This window comes from Cricetulus griseus, assembly GCF_003668045.3.
Source record: "Cricetulus griseus strain 17A/GY chromosome 1 unlocalized genomic scaffold, alternate assembly CriGri-PICRH-1.0 chr1_1, whole genome shotgun sequence".
Classification (NCBI taxonomy): domain Eukaryota; kingdom Metazoa; phylum Chordata; class Mammalia; order Rodentia; family Cricetidae; genus Cricetulus; species Cricetulus griseus.
In genome coordinates, this window is record NW_023276807.1 from 58081593 (window position 1) to 58095798 (window position 14206).

Below are 14206 nucleotides of genomic sequence, written 5' to 3' on the forward strand. Positions count from 1 at the left end.
GCTCACAGCTTGACTCCGCCCCTTGGGTCCACTGTGAGAGCAGGAAGCACTCTTTACCACTTTTTACATTTACTTTTCATTGTATGTGTATGAGTGCTTTGCCTGCATGTATGTATGTGTATCACATGTGCCTGGTGCCTAGAGGTCAGAGGAGGGCATCAGATTCCCTAGAACTGGAGTTATGAATGGTTGGAAGCACCACGTGGGTGCTGGCAGCCACACTCAGGACCTTTGCAAGAGCAACAAGTGCTTTTAACTGCTGAGGGCTCCAGCCTGTGGTTAGTTTCTTTTTCTGAGTCAGGGTCTCACAATGTAGCCCTGGCTGTTTTGGAACTCACTCTGCAGACCAGGCTGGCCTTGAACTCACAGATACCCACGTGCCTCTGTGCCACCCTCCCCCACAGCTGGTTCCCTGACAAGAGTCTCATGTGCTCTAACATCTGAGACCCACTATTTCAATAGCAGGGTTTACTAGAGATTCTCATTTTTCTTTTAAGTATTTGGCTTTAAAATATTTCACCAATTGATATATATTTCTTGTGCCAGGAGACTCTTATGAAAAAAAGTTGTCTAAAGGTATGAAAATAAAAAAAAGTTATATATGTTAAAGACCTTAACTGTTTCTACTGCTCTTACACATAACCTGAGGCCTCTAACAAGCTTTGGCTATGCAAACACTGACAATGAGCTATTATTACAGTAATGTATTAGTGACATGGTGACTCGGTCACACTTAAGGCTAACAAGTTACGAGGCTGGAGTAAAGTTCTGAGTTTGCTAGTTTCTGTCCTGGTATATAATCAACATAATTTATTATGTTACTTCACTGATGTGTTCATTCACCATGAAAAGCAACAACAAGAAGTATATGTGAATCATTTCACTCAGTAATTAAAAAAAAATCAAATACAAAAACATCAATGTCCCTTCTATTTAGGGCTCATCAACAATACTCACAGTTTATGTATACTTTTTTATCCTTTTCCCACTCTTTGCTTGACAAGTGCCAAACTCTGTGACAAGCCTCAGTTTTGGTCATAAATATCTATGCTTCTCATCCCTGTGTCAGTATGCTAGCAAAGCATCCTAAAAGACAAAGACGCTGGCCCATCCTGCTCTGAGCTGTGTGTGCCTCCACCAGATTACCTTCTTAATGCTTCTTTTGGTTCTGAGGCCCCAGCCTTTCCGCTCGGTTTTGATGATCTCTGCATCGGGATAGAGCCTCTTGGTAAAACACTGATTCTGACATCGGTCCCCAGCAGGGCACACCTGTGGGTGACACTCATACTGCGACATTCTGTTCAAACATTCTGACTCCAAGCCACAAGGGTTTTCATCAGCAGGCTTGCAGTTACAGCGGGGAATCTCCGACAGGTCGGCCACCTGGATCGGGACCTTTCCTATCACTTTGTTAGCCTAGGAGACAGAACGGAGAGAAGGCGGGTGATCTATGAGCATCTGGAACTACACCATCAAGCATGTGACCCGACCCTGAGGGAAGTTCTGCATCTTAAGGTCTCCTGCATAAACAAGGAATAATAACTATGTCTATTTACTAGACAAAAGTATTAATTCTCATTTGATGTTAATTCTCATTTGATTATTTCGCTTGCCACAGGCTGACAGAAATTTAATACCTGAAATTAACAGAAAATAAGCTATTTGTGAAGTGTCTGGAAAAGAGGGGCTAAAGATCTACATCCTCATTTGTTTGAAAGATAATCTGGTAGAAACAGAACAAAATTTCATATTAGCCACACGGCTCCTGGCTGTGGCAGACACAGAAACTGCTAGTCTAACAAGGAGATGCTGACTGATAGGGAGCATTTCTGCAGGTCACAGGGGCTTTCATCATCAGGGATGGGTGTGCTCACCTTGATGTGTTTGTAGGGAGGGGGTTTTCTTGAGGTCTTCTCTATCTCTAGAGCCTCTTTACTTTCTCGCTGTGCTTTCAACTCCTGGAAACGCTTTGCAGCTTCTTCCAGTGCTGACAAGAAGGGCAAGCAGGCCATTATCAATGTGCAAACACAAACCATAGGGCAGGAAGTTAAATTCTGCCATCTTAGAAATGCTCTGCATCTGACCCAAGGTTTACTTTTTAAAATGACATCCTGGAAATCACCAGTCACAATCATTATAGACATAATAATAATTTAGGAGACAACTCATCAAATACTATATACTCTGCATGCTCCTCAGAGCAGAGGTCCTACATCAGTGACAAAGGCCTCTAAGTAACCCTGTCCTAGATTTAAATGAAGTCTACCCTTAGAAAGGTAGACTATGTCATGTTGAGAAGGCCCCATGCTCTTCCTGGGAAGCCTTTTCTACTCCTTGGCAAAGGAGTGTCACCTGGTTAAAAGACACTTCAAACACAGCATAGTATCTCATACTTCATGCATCTAAAACCCGGGTCTGACGTCATGGTAACTTTATGGATGCAAAATCACAGTGCCTGGAGAACAGTCTCAAGTAGCAGAAACTCCATGTGCAAATAAGGGGATTTTAAGGAACATGCACTGGGGTGGTAGATCTGAGTCACTATAAGCTTAGGCCAACTTACCTTTTTTGAAGGTTTTGTTAATGCTAGTCTGTCCCTCAGCAAAGTTTTTGTCTCCCTCCACATAGGGGAACACTCTGCCTTGGTGTACCCAGTAGTAGTCATGAGAACCAAAGAAGAACACAGGGAAGTCCCCCAAGTCATGCCTAAGGCCCTGGATGTTGTGTGGCACCGACCTGGGACTGCAGATCTCTGCAGGCCACCATCTGAAAACAAAAATGAGAAAGTGAAAAAAAAAAATCACACTCTTCTTCACAGAGTGGAAGGAGAGAAAGGGGTTCATATTTTCAACATTCATTCAGATTCCGATTCTAAAAACACAATATTTTGTTTTTCAAAACAGGGTTTCTGTTCTGGAACTCTTTGTAGACCACACTGGCCTCAAACTCACAGAGAACAGCCTGCCTCTGCCTCCCAAATGCTGGGATTAAAGGCGTGCGCCTCCACCACCCACACATTTAAAATGTATCAAATATATATCACAAACATATCAACTATAATGTTTAATAAAAAAGGATGTTGGACACATTTTCCAGCTTGGGAACTGGGATGTTAACTAATATGGTCCCAGCCCATTTTAACTGTAGAGAATTCACTTTCCCAAACTTGACTTATATCTTCCCAGGTAGAAAAATTATCTAGCAAAAATGAAAGGCTGTCTCTAGCAGTAAAAGGCATCACTCTGAGAATGAACCACTGCCATTGTAAAGAGAAGTATGGCATGCAAATCAGTATCTCCAAACTCTCCTCAGGCAGGGAAAATGCCTCTGAACCTCATGTCAGCTTTTGTGGTGACAGAGGCCAGGCAGTGGTGGCATACACATTTAATCCCAGCACTCAAAGACAGGGGCAGATGGACCACTGTGAGTTCAAGGCTACCCTAAACTACATGGAATGAATCAGTCTAAAAGAGAAACAGAGCTCACACCTTTGAACCCAGCACATGGGATGATATGACTTTAATCCCAGCACTAGGGAGGTGGAGACAGAAGTGATATGGCTGGGTAGAGGAAAGAACTCCTTGCACTCTGAGGACAGGATCGCCCTTTCAGTCTGAGCATTGGTAGAGGTGAGAACTCTCTAATAGCTGGCCACTTTGCTTTGCTGACCTTCAGCTTTAACCCCAATATCTGTCTCTGGGTTTTTATTATTCGTGTTATAAGGTTTTATGTCAGTTAACATTTTAGGATCAATAGTCTTAATAAGTACAGGGTGGAGGCAGAAAAAATACCTCCCCTTATTGTTGTGTCCGAATTCTGAACCCCAAAATCACCAAGAGACCCTTTCCGATGCAAAAGCAAAGAGTCTTTTATTGTTTAATGAGTTAACTGTCTTTAACTCAGGCCGGTCATCCATTCTTCATGGTGGAAAGCATAAGAAAGACCCAAAGAAACTGCAAGGTGGGGAACTTATTGGGCAGCATAAGGGGAGTATCTAGGGGTACACAACAGTGTCAGGATTGGTGCACTTTCCGGCTCAGGCAACCTGTCCTGTGTTGATTGGTCAACTGGTTGTTATGGCTTATAGGCCCTCCCAGGGCAGTTGCTATGCTCTTATGCTCTGTACATCACCATTACGCCACTTTTACTGTAAAGTACCATAAAGCATGTCAGCTAACTTCTGAATGGTTCCTTGTCATGTGGGTATCTGACTTCCTAGTGACTGGGAGGAGGGGCAAAGTCAGGAAAGCACATGTTGAGTCTTTTCTGTAACCTGTCATGGCTGCTAAAGCAGGGGGTTGATCCCTTCACTTAAGATCTTGTCACGGAGACTATTAACATTAGATGTATGCTTCCCCAAATATTAAGAACACATTATAGGGCAGGGAAAACATCCTCACATATAAAATAATAAATAAATAATTAAAGCCTTAAAGGAGGCTGTTTTTAAAAAAATGTTAATCACACACAATTTAAAACTTTGTTGTTGTTGTTTTGTTTGAAACAGGATTTCTCTGTGTAGCCCTGGCTGTCCTGTTGGGATTGAAGGCATACTTCATCACTGCCTAGCTTATGTTTTTCTTTTTATGTGTGAGGCCAGAAGAGAATGTCTGAACCCTTGGAGCCAGGGTTACAGGAGGTTGTAAGCCACCTGACATGCCTGTGAGGAACCAAACTCAGATCTTTTAAAGAGCAGCAGTAAATGCTCTATCTCTGCAGTCCCTGCTCTCATCCCTTTAAGAGCTAAGGCTTGGGTTGTCCAGGTGGCTCAGCAGGTGGGGTACTGCTGCCAACACTGACCTCCTGAGTTTATCTTGGGAACACATATGGTAGAAAGAGAGACAGATTCCTGAAAGCTGTTTTTGACCTCTATGGTTGTACTATGACTCATGCATTTCCCCATTTAATGAATAAGTACAAATGGATCTTAATGGAGTAATCTCACTCTTTATATGTCTTTTACATATAGCTTAGGGCTACTTGAGTACAATAGGCCTGCATACCTTTAACTCCAGCACTCAGGAGGCAGAGGCAGGTGGATCTCTATGAGTAACATGCCAGCCCGGTCTACAAAGCAAGTTTCAGGACAGACAGGGCTAGTACACAGAGAAACCCTATATTGAAAAGTATTTAAAAAAAAAAAAATCAAATGGATCTATCAGGACAGGGCTATAACTCTTGATCTCATTAGACTGGAGACTAAGAGATACAGCTCAGTGATTATGAGCACTTACTGCTCTTCCAGAAGACCTGTGTTCCATCTCCAGCACTCACACGGCGGCTCACAACTGTCTGTAACTCAGTCTTGGGGAACCTGACACACACTTCTGGCTTCCATAGGCAAGCATACACACAATATGTAGACACACAGGCCAATAAAACTTCCATATACACAAATTAGATAAGTATTTAGAAAAAGAAGTTAAAAATAGAGAACTAAGATACAAAGAAAACATAATCTCCACCCTCCATGTAAATCCTTTCATTCCAAAATTTAGTAGCACGTAATTCATGAGTATAAAATAATTCTCAGAATCTAAGAACAAAGTAAAAAACAACTCCTAAGGAAAAAGGCAAACAAACAAAACAAAAGAACCATAAAACAACAACAAAAACATAAATCCAAGAGCAACATAACCCTTCCAACCCCCTAAATAACCATATCCAAACCCCATTTTCTTTCATCCCTTTTGTTCAAGGAGCCGAGCCTGTCTCTCTGCCTGTGTGCTAAATGCACCTCATGCAGATTACAAGCACATGCAGAACTGTCTTAATTCCTATTTGCCCTTGGAAAACTTGCCTGTAATTTCCCAGTTTGACCCATACAATCTGTTTGTAATGCAGTTTCTTGCCAGCGTTACAGTCATTGCAGCTCCAGCAGCCTTCTGGCATGTCTATGTTCAGGCATTCTGGGTGGAAGGATGCAGGGCACGATTCACAACAGAGCAGTTTTCCACCTTGAAACAAACAAACAGGCTTAGCAACTGAGAAAGAAAGGAAAGGAGAGAGTTATCTTTTAAGTACATTATATCTTTTTCTAATGGGAAAAACAAAGGGATTGATATAGTCTATCCAGAGTGATAGATTAAAATAGGAAACAAGTGAAACAGCCCATTTTTAAGACTCCAGTGGTTAGAAACACAGAGCTTTTGTAGGACCAAAACCACTGCTGTGCCCCTTCAGAAATATGAGCAACTGGGGAAGCAGGTGTCAAAGATACAGAAACTCTTTAACCCAAGTAGATTTGAAAGTAGGTTTTCAAACAACTATCTTTTGTTCTTCCGAGCAAAGAATGCAATAATCATGTCTGTATTTTAATCCACTGCCACAATGAACTAAATCTCCTTATAATAAAATCAGCCAAGAATGAAAATAATCAATGAGTTGATCAGTACTTTTTTTTTCTTAAAATACAAAAGTGGAATACAGATTCTTAAGCTGGTAGTTACAGCACCATTACCTTCTCAGTGAAGACAGACACTCAGGCAGGCTATATAGCAGTGGTTTGTAAATGTTCCATCACCAAGGACTCCCTTTTTCCCAACTATGACCCAGATTTTCAAAATCATACCAACCAAAAATAAACTTGCATCTCAATATTAACGATTTTCCTCCACCTTTATTTGGAGATAGCCTCATTAGGTAGTTCTTACTTCCCATTAGTGATCCTCCTGCCTGTCTCCCAAGTGCTGGGATTGCAGGCATACACCATCATGCCCAACTCTCCTATTTGTATTGACCAAAGAAATACGTAACTACTGGAGGCTATGATCCAAAAGCAAAGCAAGTTTTATAGTATTATGTTGGACAGTTAAAAGTCATAGCCAAATAAACCTCATGTAATTCTATATTGCATAAATGTGTAATTATCTTAATTTTACAAAAATACATGAAATTTCTCTTTGGATATCTAGATCTCTGACTTAAATTTGAGAACCACTGCTTTATAGCACAAAACTAAGTAATTCTCAGAGCAGAATGAAGTACTACATGCAAATGCATCATTTCAGGTTCCTACCAAAGCCCTCTCTTTTTAGACTAAAAATGTTCCCTGGGTTGATACCAAAACAGGTGTGACAAAATGAATAACATTTTTTAATGCAAACAAATAAACATGGGGGGGTGATTAGGTATTTCTAGTATGAATTATCAACAAGTAACAAAAAAGGTTAACCACTGAAGAGAGACACATTTTCATTGACAAGTCAGTTCTATAACCTACAAGCTGTAGAGATGCAGAGCCTTCTATATAACTTGATAGACTACATGCTCCAGCCTTTTATAGAGTTCCAGAAATCCTGTCTTCCTGCACTTTCAAGCCTCTAACCGTTACATTAAAACAAAAGGAAAACCTACATGCAACCAGTGATGAACCAAGAACTGTATTTCCTCTGCCAGCTTTTACTTCGGTCATTGGTGCTTTTCCCCTTTGACTGCAGGTATCAATGGGGATTAATTCGTTCAATTTGAGGTTAGCTGCTTGGATGTTTTAAGTCCATTGGAAAGGAACAATCAAGAGGGAGACCTGTCTTGCAGACAGCCTTAGAGGACATGTGATTATCAGCACCACTGTGGAAGTCGGGCTGGCCATGTTCAGTGTCAATGTAAATGGTCCTACATTTTCAGTCTTATTTAGAGGAAATACAGAGCCAGAATCAGTGAAAACTAACATGATAGAGATGTCCAAAATATATAAGAATATAGAAAAAATAAAAATATGAATGGTCTGTCTACCTTGCTTCTATGTAAAAACAACAACAACAACAACAACAACAAAACAGATACAAGAGGAAATACATCGTTCAAGCTAAGTAGATGGATGGCTCGAAATTATTTCAATAGATGTCAGGTTAATACTGAATGCTGGAAACAAAACAACAACTGGGTTAAGCTCATTTTATAAATGTACTGATAGACTACTTCTACTTTGTTGAGGAACAAGGCCCACCTCCTCAGAAAGCATAAATATCACTCATAAGGCAATGCAGTGTGACCTCAGCAGGAATTGAGCCACAGGCCAGTCCTTTCTCGATACTCTTACTCTTACTCAGTTACTATTGCCACTTGGGCCAACAAAGGAGCAAGGATACATCAAACAGGCAGCACGAATGGCAAATACTAATAAAAACCTATGCTTAACACGCAAATATGGTATATTAGATAGGAATAATGGACTTTTCTTTATCAATTCTGAACTTAGACCCCGGGTCATAATGAGAATATATTAAGCAAAAGCCCTACCAATACCTTCCAAACTCAGATGTTTCCTCTGGGATGGAACCCCAAATAAACATGAAGTCACTTTCCCCTCTCTCACATGCAGGCTACAACAAGCTAAGAACAAATAAAGTTTCTTTGCACAAATGACAGTGATTGAGAGAACGTGAACATACATTAGCTCATGGTTCTTTATGAATAAACTTCCCATTGGTAATTTGACTGGGCTACCTGTCAACATCTAGAATTTGGGGTATGTCCTCAACCCCAGCTTCCCTCCTATGGGAAGGAAGGGCACTTGCTTCCATGCCATCTTAACTAAATACTGAAGAAATGAAAAAACAGAATAAGTTCTAGAAACAATCTTTTTTCAGTACCTGTTACCTTGGTTTTCTTTTCTAAATAGCCTTTCTTGTTAGTAATGACAAACTATACCATAACTATCCTAATATAACATGAATGACAGGTTCTAGGTCAAGCGAATGAGAAATAGTTTCTTAAATGTCTTTTATACTAAGTAAAATTCTAGTCTTTAGATTTTAATAACCTACATCTTTGGAATGTGTGAAAATTGACTCAGGGAGAAAAGTAAAAAAAAAAAAATTGTGATGACAGAAATATTTTAAGCCCTTTTTTGATAATTTTGTAGCCATATGAAGACAAAGTCACAACCACCAAGGCAGAATCTACCAAAACCAACAGGCAGTGCTTGACAGGCATACATTCCCCCCCCTTCATTTAAATAGAGAAAGAGAGAAAAGGGAAAAGGCAAAAATAAAAACCAGAAAGAAACTATTTTAGTTATTACCTTTCTCACATTTCTTTTTGGAAGCTGACGAAGAAGGAATCATAGGTAATTTCATCAACTCAGCACGGTTTGATTCGTTCAGTAGGTAGTGAGATTTATAGGCATAGGAACTGAACATGGGGTCTGAATGGTCCTGAACTATCAGCCCTATATAAAACAAACAGAAAGAGATGAGCTGCGATGAAACTACCCATGATTCCATGAGGGAAAAAATCAGCACCTATCATGCACCCGAGCCTTACAGTGAGGGATGGGAGTGTGTGAAAATGGAGCCCTACCTCCCTGACTTTACTAAAGGAGTGCAAACCATTTTAGATTTTATTTTATTTATTTTTGCCAGCACAGAAAGTGATTATCACCTTAAACAGTTATAAAAAAGTTACTCTTATCTACCTATATACCTATCCTATTGGAAGAAAACACTAGATCCACTGTAATATACTGACTCCCAAGACTGCCAATTAAATTTATAATGCAGCTATATGCCATTTTCTATGCAGGGAACTGTCATCCTAATAATAATTCCTCTGTCGGTCATTATTTTTATGATGACCTAGGACTTTATAGTATACATCAGAACAGTGTCACTTGGGGACCATTTTGAGAAGTCTATTTTGGAAGGGTCACTGCTCACTCTTTACTATGGTGTAATTTTCATTTATGCTGCCCTCCACTGAGATGGGTTCAAGAAACGTCTGCACTTGGTGAAAGAATGGAACTTTACACTGCTACTAAAACAGTAATTTTGTAAGAAAAGTTATGTAATGTCAATATTTTATATCCATTTAGTGCAAAGAGGTGCTATTAAAAAAAGAAAGAAGAGAAAAGAGACTGTTAAAATGAAGAAGGTTAAGTAGAATCTCTCTCCACTCACCAACTGAGCCTCAGGTAAATCACTCAGCCTAGGCTGAGTGTTCTGACCCACACAAAACAGGAAATGCTTCCTAAGGCAACTGTGGCAATCGTTTCAAACTGTGTCTATCAGAGTGTCATTTACATATGCAAAGCAAACTGCTATTATTGCTATTAAAATAAAGAGAAGACCCTAACCTAGCAGCTCTATTACAAACAAAGGCATAGAAATGTTAAGTAATGCATTGGTGGTGCACGCCTTTAATCCCAGCAGCCTTTAATCCCAGCACTCGGGAGGCAGAGGCAAGCGGATCTCTGTGAGTTCGAGGCCAGCCTGGTCTACAAGAGCTAGCTCCAGGTCAGCCTCCAAAGCCACAGAGAAACCCTGTCTTGAAAAAACCAAAACCAAAACAAAACATAGTACTGAAGATGCACAAAAAATATCAATAATATAAGTGCACTGAAAGATATCTCAGTATTTCCTATGGTGTTGAGTTGGCTAGGAATATGTGTAAAGCCTCTAAAAATAGTTCTAGACCTTTTAATCCTTAAAAATTAGCTTCATGACTTTTTTTAAGTTAATTAATTTATTTGTGTGTACTTGCAGGCATGTGCATACATGCACGTTAAGTACAGGCCAGAGGACAACTTGCAGGGGTCAGTTCTCTCCTCCTATCAGTGCATCCCTGGGCTCAAATATCAGGCTGTCAAGCTTGGCATAAGAGCCTTTACCCACTGAGCCATCTCAATGGCCCAGCTCAATGATTCAAACATCCAGTTACTAAGAACTATGAAAAAATACTTTATGAGGATGGAAAAATGCTTAATAAGACTAGAAAGATAGAAAATAAGCTCCACTTTCTAATCCTAAAACATAAATTATTGGGGCTGGAGAGGTGGCTCAGATGTTAAGGGCACTGACTGCTCTTCCAGAGGTCCTGAGTTCAATTCCCAGCAACCACATGGTGGCTCACAACCATCTGTTATGAGATCTGGTGCCCTCTTCTGGTGTGCAGATATACATGGAAGCAGAATGTTATATACATAGTAAATAAATAAAATCTTTAAAAAAACAAATTATTAAAGTGTTTTCTTTGGCATATAGATTTACTATAGTCTCCTTAAAAATAGGTGTCTCTAAAGTTTAAAATATTACATATTTGTACTTTTTTTTATTTTTGGCTTTTTTGAGAGAGGGTCTCATCATTTAGTTTTGGAACCTGTCCTAACCCAGCATGTAAGCCAGGCTTGCCTGTAACTCACAGAGATCCACCTGCTTCTGTTTCCTGAGTGCTGAGATTAAAGGTGTGTGCACCACCACACCTGGCTTTCGTATTTGTACTTTAAAGCCTTTGATTTAAATCTCAAATATCTGATATGTTTAGAGTAAATTTTTACAAAATGCTGTGAGAGGAAATGAAGTTTTCTTCTTATTACACAAAGTTACTTTACAATTCAGCTAAAATATGTGGGTATTCATTTCATGGGCTTTTAAATAAAGTATAAACAGATATAAACACAGTTCTGATTCTGAATCATGGAGCTTTGCCCCATGTACATTATCTTCAGGTTTTTAGTTAATGGTTATCAGTTTAATTTCACAAAGTGGCAAGAGTCTTTGTAAGTATTACATTTTCTACCTGTCCTAAACTGAAAATAGTTTTAAAGAGCAATCAATTAAAAACATTAAAAAATGGCCTGCTGTAATGACGAATGCCTTTAATTACAGCACTTCAGAGGTAAGAGGCCAGCCTGGTCTACATAGTGAGTTCTAGGACAGCCACAGCTACATAGTAAGGCCCTGTCAAACAAAAAATAAAATAAAATAAAACAAAGCATTCCATTATTAAATGAAACAGAGCACAAAAAATACTGACTGAATTGGACTTAGAACATACTCCAAAGTAAGCTATCAAACTAGTTAATAAACTGACATTTTTTGTATACTATTAAGAAGGGTCTGGAAGAGCCAGAATAGAAGGGGCTGGCAAAGCAACAAGGGTTGCTCGCCATCACTGTTACTCAAGTCTCTAACGCTATGCATCAATTCATAATTCAATAGTTTGGGTTGACGAGAAGGCTCAGAGACTAAGAGCACTGGCTGTTCTTGCAGGACTCAGGTCTGATTCTCAGCACCCCCATGGCAGTTCACAGCCACTTTCAATTCCAGTCCCAGGGTATCTGATGACCTCTTATGGCCTTATGGGCCCGGCACACACACATGGTTCACAAACATACATTCAGGTACACACAAATAACCCTTTCTGATCACCACTCTATTCAGAACAGAAGATGTGGTAATTTTTTATTTATTATTTGCCTGTGTGAATCCTTTCTGTCACCATTAACAGTGTGGCAATGAGTATCTTGGTTGAACTCCTACAGGTTTCAAAGCAGGGAACTGTGAAGACTCTGGCTTCAGACTTCGGTAAGGAAGGACAGTAGGGAACTGGTCTAGCATGAGTCCCTGGGTTTAATCCCCAGACCACAAGCAAACCAGCAAACCAAAACAAAACACCAGTGTTCCCTACTTTGACATCAGACAGAATATATGCTTAGGAGACTGAGGTAGGCAGAAAGCCTCAGGGTAAGGAATCCAGTTCGCTGTAGAAGGGGCTGTAAAAGATGTTAATACAGATGTTTATGTAATTGTTAACTGCCTATCTCCTCAGTTTTTTTTTTTTTTAATGAGAGATATAAAAGCAAAACCACCCAAAATCTTTCATCCTTACTAATTAGCATGATAAATAAAATACCTACAGTCTCAGCTACTTGGGAAGCTGAGGCAGAAGGGTCACTTCAGTTTACAAGTTTAAGACCAGCCTCCAGACAAAGCTCATCTTAAAACGGAAAACAGGCAAACAGAAAGGAAACTTTAAATACAGCCTAACACACTTGACACATCTAATAGTTCCTTTAAATATTACATAGAAGGAAATGCAGAAAACAATGAAAATTTTATTAAAAACAAAAATTACATTTTTATTAAACAAAAAGACAATTATAATGATTACTAACTACCCAAAAAGGGGAAAAAAAAAAGAATTTAATTATAATACAGTTAAGATAAAGATGGACAGTGGGAGTTGGGTGATGGTGACTTTTAGCCCCAGCATGGTCTACAGAATGAATTCCAGAACAGCCAGGGCTACACAGAGGAAACCTTTTCTCAAAACAAACAAGCAAACAATGGACACTATGTATCACAATCCATGAATATGTAGCATGTGGTGCTTTGGATAAGAATGGTCCCCACAGGCTCACCTGTTAGGTTCCCCGTTGGTGGGACTGTTTGGAAAGGCTTGGAGGTGTGGCCTTGTTGTAGGAGGTGTCACTGGGGTGGCGTCTGAGGTTTCAAGATGCCCTGCCACTCCCAGTTTGTTTTCTCTCTGCCTCATGGTGATTGACTCAACATGTAAGTTTTCCACTACTGCTCCAGCACCACGCCTGCCTGCTGCCATGTTCCCTGACATGATGGGGGATCATTTGAAACTGTAAGCAAGCCTCCAACTAAATGCTTTCTCTTATAAGCTGCCTTGGTCAGTGTTTCTTCATAGCAATAGAATAATAACTAAGATAGAATTTGGCAACAGGGAGTGGCATATTGCTGTGGCAAGCTTGATCATTCTGGGTTTTGGAGAAATGTGGAAGACTTTGGAGGAGGAAGCAAGGTTGAATGTAGTAAGTAGGACTTAATGGGCCACTCTAGTAGGAGTTTGGAAGACAGCAGAGGTAAAAACCATGTGGACTATGGAGGTTTCAGCTCAAGATGTTCCTGAGGGGAAGAATATTAAGCATGTGGCTTAGAGCCCATTCTTGTGATATTTTGGCTAAATAAATAAGTAAATAATAAAAAAAGAAAAAGAAAAGAAAAAGTGGCTGGTTTTTGCCCTTGTCTTTAGAATCTGGCAGCAGGTAAATTGAAGAATTTTGGATTAATGTCGTTGGCAGGAATTTCAACACAACCTGGTATTGACTGTGTCATGTGGTTATTAGTGATTACTCTTATGCAGATCTAAAATGAAAAAGAACAAACAGGGAAAAAAAAGAAATACAAAATGTATAATTTGGGGAGAAAAAGAACATGAGAAAATTTAATGTTAAAGCCAAGTCTTGTGCTCAAAGAGATGAGAAATTTAAAGGCCTGATTCGAAATGGCAGGACCCCACTCAGTTAAGCTTCCACCTTGTTTAAAAAAGAAATGCCTAAGCAGTCTTTTGCTTCTAAAGCAAAGAAAGCTTACTTAACGAGGAGAGGGGTCAACAAATCAAGGTTTATGCAAATGTAATTCAAGGAGGGGACCAGGCCCCATCCAAAGCAGAGTAGCAG

At 39.8% G+C, this 14206-nt stretch overlaps 1 protein-coding gene across 7 annotated transcripts in view; it reads right to left on the minus strand.

Annotated features, from left to right (window-relative positions):
* Nsd3 (nuclear receptor binding SET domain protein 3) overlaps window positions 1–14206 on the minus strand; it is a 110128-nt gene that overhangs the window by 15081 nt on the left and 80841 nt on the right. For 6 of the 7 annotated variants that reach the window (XR_004772576.1, XM_027395351.2, XM_035453375.1 and 3 more), the window contains exons 15-19: window positions 9026–9172; window positions 5801–5957; window positions 2564–2766; window positions 1875–1987; window positions 1147–1416 (exon numbers count right to left, since the gene is read on the minus strand). Coding sequence is in view for 6 of the 7 variants with exons in the window: in XM_027395351.2 (XP_027251152.1) it covers window positions 1147–1416; window positions 1875–1987; window positions 2564–2766; window positions 5801–5957; window positions 9026–9172 (890 nt within the window). In the remaining variant the exon portion in view is untranslated. The remainder of the gene's footprint in view (window positions 1–1146; window positions 1417–1874; window positions 1988–2563; window positions 2767–5800; window positions 5958–9025; window positions 9173–14206) is intronic. The other variant, XM_027395352.2, reaches the window with a different exon arrangement.